The following is a 4576-nucleotide window of genomic DNA, read 5'->3' as shown; positions in this document are numbered from 1 at the left end:
CCTGTAGATCCGAATTTGTGTAAGGAATTTTGTGGTCACAAATTCGTATCTAGGGGAATATGTAGTTGACATAAACACTCCGCTCATTTTTTTCCCCGAAGAAAAAAAAAATTTTTTTTTCCCAGTTGAGGACCCTCCGGTGACTGACCACACGAAGACTCCTTCCTTTTTCTTTCTTCTTTTTTCTTTTCCTCCCTCATTGGTTAGAGACAGAGGAATCACCTACCTGAAATCTCCCATGCCTGCCCCTGAAGGCTTGATCCCTTTTCACTTCTCTTAATAGGTTAATGTTGGTGGTGGTGTTTTAATTTTATCATCTCCCTCAAGCCCACTAATTCTCTATTCTGGGATCAGGGAGGCTTTACTGAAAATCCGGGGGAGGGGGGGGAAGACTATTGTCGTCAGTGGGTGAAGGCACAGAAAATCGCTTTTCACGCGGATGTTGAGGTCTCCTTTTCGTTTGGGATCAGAGCAAGATGCCCTGGAAATAGTTACGAAGGGGTGTTTTCTGTGTGTGGGTCACCCCCAGGGCTTCTACCCCCAGCATCATAAGGATGTGAGATTTCTCTTCGCCGCAGAGGCAGCTGCATTAGCCGCAATTAGAACGTCTGCACACCGTGCTTAGCATTGGTCCGGTGGTTCTGGAATTAGCAAACTGCTATTCAGTGTGCTCTCAAAAGTTGCAAGATTTTTACTCCAGCGCTCGCGTTCAGTGTGGGAAACCTAGTCGTGTCTCCCCGCCTGGGCCGCGTCGGGCAAGGGGAGGAGTGGAGAGGAGAGGGGAACGGAAGGACTGACTGACACAACCAAACTAATAGCGCAGCTAAATGCGATTTGGAAGGCGAGGTCTCCCCGAATTAGTGCATGAATTTCCTATCGATCCGCCCGCGGTTCCATTCATCTCTGACAAGTCCCTCCGTGCACCCGCCTGCTTGCTCCCGACGCCTCCTCTCTCACTCCCTACCCCTCCCCGGGCGACTGCAGAGAAAAGCCCCGTGCTCCGCGCCTCTCGCTCCCAACGTGGGTTCCCCTCTCCAGGCGGAGCCCCCAGGCTGCCTCCCGCTTAACTCCCTACACAGACTCCTGGGCTCCTCGCCCTCTCGAGGAGGGGATGGGGGCCTATGGAAGGCAGAGGATGCAGGGCGGAGGTGAGGGAGGACAGGAGGGGCTGCACCGGGAGCCCCAACTTCCGAGGGGATCCAGGATTGTTCTCTCCCCAGCGCCCCAACAGGCCCTCCGGCGACAACCTGCCCTGTTCCCCCCTCTCTCTCCCCTCTCTCTCTCTCTCTCTCTCTCCCCCTGATCCCGGAGAGGGCTAGGCAAGGAGGCGGTCGCCCCGCAGGAGCCCTATGTAAATCCTGGTGTTGGGTGGGTGGGGAGGGGGAAAGAGAAGAAGGGGAAATAAACCTCTTTGGCTGGAGTAGGGTCCGGGTGAGCAGATTTCCTTATCCGGGAATCGCAGGCGGGGCGGCCATTGGCTCCGGGGATCACGTGGGCCCCTAACTTTGTTCACTTGACAGTAAGTAGGAGGGCTTTCGGAAACAGGAAAACGAGTCAGGGGTCGGAATAAATTTTAGTATATTTTGTGGGCAATTCCCAGAAATTAATGGCTATGAGTTCTTTTTTGATCAACTCAAACTATGTCGACCCCAAGTTCCCTCCGTGCGAGGAATATTCACAGAGCGATTACCTACCCAGCGAGCACTCGCCGGGGTACTACGCCGGCGGCCAGAGGCGAGAGAGCAGCTTCCAGCCGGAGGCGGGCTTCGGGCGGCGCGCGGCGTGCACCGTGCAGCGCTACGCGGCCTGCCGGGACCCCGGGCCCCCGCCGCCGCCGCCGCCGCCGCCCCCGCCGCCGCCCGGGCTGTCCCCTCGGGCTCCTGCGCCGCCGCCCTCCGGGGCCCTCCTCCCGGAGCCCGGCCAGCGCTGCGAGGCGGTCAGCAGCAGCCCCCCGCCGCCTCCCTGCGCCCAGAACCCCCTGCACCCCAGCCCGTCCCACTCCGCGTGCAAAGAGCCCGTCGTCTACCCCTGGATGCGCAAAGTTCACGTGAGCACGGGTGAGTGCGTGGGCACCCCTTCCCCCTCCCACCCCCGGTGCTTTACACCGAAGGGACCTCGGAGGCATGGGGGGGGGGCGTGTGAGCTGGGGGAAGCCAATTGTCCCCGCTATAAACTCGCCATTGCCGGAGATTTACGGTCGCCTGTTTTCAGAGCCACATAATTACATCCCCCATAAATTTTTATGGCCTGGTGGGCCCCGCGCCTTTGAAGTCGGTTCCCCATCCTCTTTGCCATTCTCACCAGCGACTTTTTCGCCAGGGAGATGCAGTCTCAGTGAAGTTGGAAGTTGGGGAGGGGTGAGGGAGGTGGGGGTGGAGGAGGAGGAGGGAATCTGTATTTGAGCGGAGAGTTGAGTCAACTCCCAGTATTTATTTTTTTCCTTTCTTTCCTCCAGCCTGGCTCCTTGGCTCGAGGACTGGGCAAAAGTTTTTTACTTGAGGGCAGGCGCTGCATGGAATCTGAGCGCAGAGGGTGGGAACTAACAGAAGAAAGGTTTAGGGAAGCCCCCCCTCCCTCTTTCACCCCTCATTCTCCCATCCCGGGCCCCAGGCCAAGGGGGCAGAGAGGAGCGGTTAAAACCTTGTGGAGATTCCTCACTGCCCTCCACCCCCCTCTCCAGACACCCAAACAACAATGTGGAGACGACACAACCCTCCAAAACTTTGAGATCTCTTTCTCTTGGGGGGGGGCCGCTTTCTTCCCTTTTTGTTCCCCCCCCCCCAAGGAGAGGTGGCGGGAGAGGGAGGGAGGCAGGGAGGGGGGGAGAACTGTGTTAGCTGGGAGAGAGGGCTCTCTCCCTCCTCCCTTTCGGGGCAATAAAACTTTCTCTTTCTCCCTCTCTCTGTGTGTGTCCAGTAAACCCCAATTACGCCGGCGGGGAGCCCAAGCGCTCCCGGACAGCCTACACTCGCCAGCAGGTCCTGGAGCTGGAGAAGGAGTTTCACTACAACCGCTACCTGACGCGGCGCCGGAGGGTGGAGATCGCCCACGCGCTCTGCCTGTCCGAGCGCCAGATCAAGATCTGGTTCCAGAACCGCCGCATGAAGTGGAAAAAAGACCACAAGTTGCCCAACACCAAGATCCGCTCGGGTGGCACCGCAGGCGCAGCCGGAGGGCCCCCTGGCCGGCCCAACGGAGGCCCCCCCGCGCTCTAGTGCCCCCCCCCGCGCGGGAGCCGCGAACCTCGGGGCGGGGGTGGGTTGTGAGCGCTGGGGGGGTGGGGCGGTGGGGGGAGACGCGGGAGGGGACCCTGGGGCCTGGGTCCGCAAAAACCTACCTGCCCTCCCCCCACTTTATCTATTTACACGAATAAACGCAGAGGAGGGGGAGGGGAAGCTTTATTTATAGAAATGACAATAGGGATCCGGGCGAGGCCCCCCCCCCCCCAGAAGCAAGGTTCAAGTTTCTTGCTTTCTTCCTTAAAAAAAAAAAAAGAAGAAGAAGAAGAAGAAAAAGAAGAAGAAGGAAGAAAGAAAAAGACAGAAAGAGAAATAGGAGGAGGCTGCCCTCCTCGTTTTCAGCTTTGGCGAAGATGGATCCACGTTTCATCTTTAATCACGCCAGGCCCAGGCCCATCTGTCTTGTTTACTCTGCCGAGGAGAGGACGGGCCTCGGTGGCGACCATTACCTCGACACCCGGCTAACAAATGAGGCCCGGCTCCGCCGCCGCCTCTGCTGCTGCCGCTGCTGGAAGACAGCCTGGATTTTCTTTCTTTGTCCCCCATTCCTGACACCCAGCGAAAGCACCCTGTGACTGCCAGATAGCGCAGTGTTTTGGCCACGGTAACACACACACACACACACACACCCTCCTTCCCTCGTTGCACCTCCGTGGGCACACTGACTGCTCACCCCCTTCCACCAAGGGACTGGGGTGAGGGGGTCAGCAGAAAGGGGACACGTGGGGGTGAGGGGTGGCCTTGGCACCTCGGGACCAGGCAGGGAAATTGAGGCCAACAGAAAAGAGACCCGAGAGGGCCTTCTTCTAGAAGGTCAAGCTGATCCTGGCAGAGTGAGGGGCCAGTTGAGTTCTGGGAGCTGGGCACAGCCCTCCTGCCAATAGAGTTGTGCAGCGAGGCCTTGGCGCACGCTGCACATGAATGTGAAACTAGCACAGAAAATGTGGCGGGCCTCCCGGTCTGGGAGAAGATGTTGCAGAGACCTCTCCCATAGTTTATCATTGTTTTGCATTGATGATGATGATGATTAATTATTATTATTATTATTATTATTAATTATTTTATGTCTTGTGCGTCCTCTCTCCTATTCTCTCTCTGACATTCCAAACCAGGTCCCTTGCTAGTTCTGGGGCTGCCTGAGTCTAGAACCCTTCGTTGGCGTGAAATTTTTGTGTCCTGTACAGAGTGACAATAGAAATAAATGTTTGGTTTCTTGTGACCAGCCCGGCGTGTTTTTGTTGAAACCTTGATGCAGAGATACAGGCAAATGCCACCCAGTGTGTATTTTAAGCAGCTCAGTCCATTCGGGCCTCACATTGTATGTGGTTGAGGATTTT

The 4576-nt window shown here is 57.0% G+C and overlaps 1 protein-coding gene across 2 annotated transcripts; it reads left to right on the top strand.

Annotated features, from left to right (window-relative positions):
- The first annotated feature begins 1484 nt into the window (after positions 1–1484).
- Positions 1485–3533, top strand: HOXB4 (homeobox B4). Of its 2 annotated transcripts, XM_039227651.1 has the most exons (3): positions 1485–2057; positions 2917–3255; positions 3496–3533. In XM_039227651.1, exons 1-2 carry the CDS (start codon positions 1607–1609, stop codon positions 3213–3215), a joined length of 750 nt encoding a protein of 249 aa, XP_039083582.1. In that variant the 5' UTR covers positions 1485–1606; the 3' UTR covers positions 3216–3255; positions 3496–3533. The 2 variants fall into 2 exon arrangements, with proteins under 2 accessions (XP_039083582.1, XP_039083581.1); XM_039227650.1 differs by lacking the exon at positions 3496–3533 and having other exon boundaries at positions 2917–3266.
- Positions 3534–4576: the final 1043 nt, after the last annotated feature.

This window comes from Hyaena hyaena, unplaced genomic scaffold, assembly GCF_003009895.1.
Source record: "Hyaena hyaena isolate Hyena2069 unplaced genomic scaffold, ASM300989v1 scaffold_29, whole genome shotgun sequence".
In the NCBI taxonomy this organism is placed as follows: Eukaryota; Metazoa; Chordata; class Mammalia; order Carnivora; family Hyaenidae; genus Hyaena; species Hyaena hyaena.
Note: the sequence above shows the minus strand (reverse complement) of the source record. Positions and strands in the feature narration are given on the sequence as shown.

Bases quoted from the DNA above. Each gene is read 5' to 3' on its own strand.
- HOXB4 (XM_039227651.1), top strand. From the start codon at position 1,607: ATGGCTATGAGTTCTTTTTTGATCAACTCAAACTATGTCGACCCCAAG. The intron at 2,058-2,916 runs GTGAGTGCGTGG...GTGTGTGTCCAG, and splicing joins CAAAGTTCACGTGAGCACGG to TAAACCCCAATTACGCCGGC.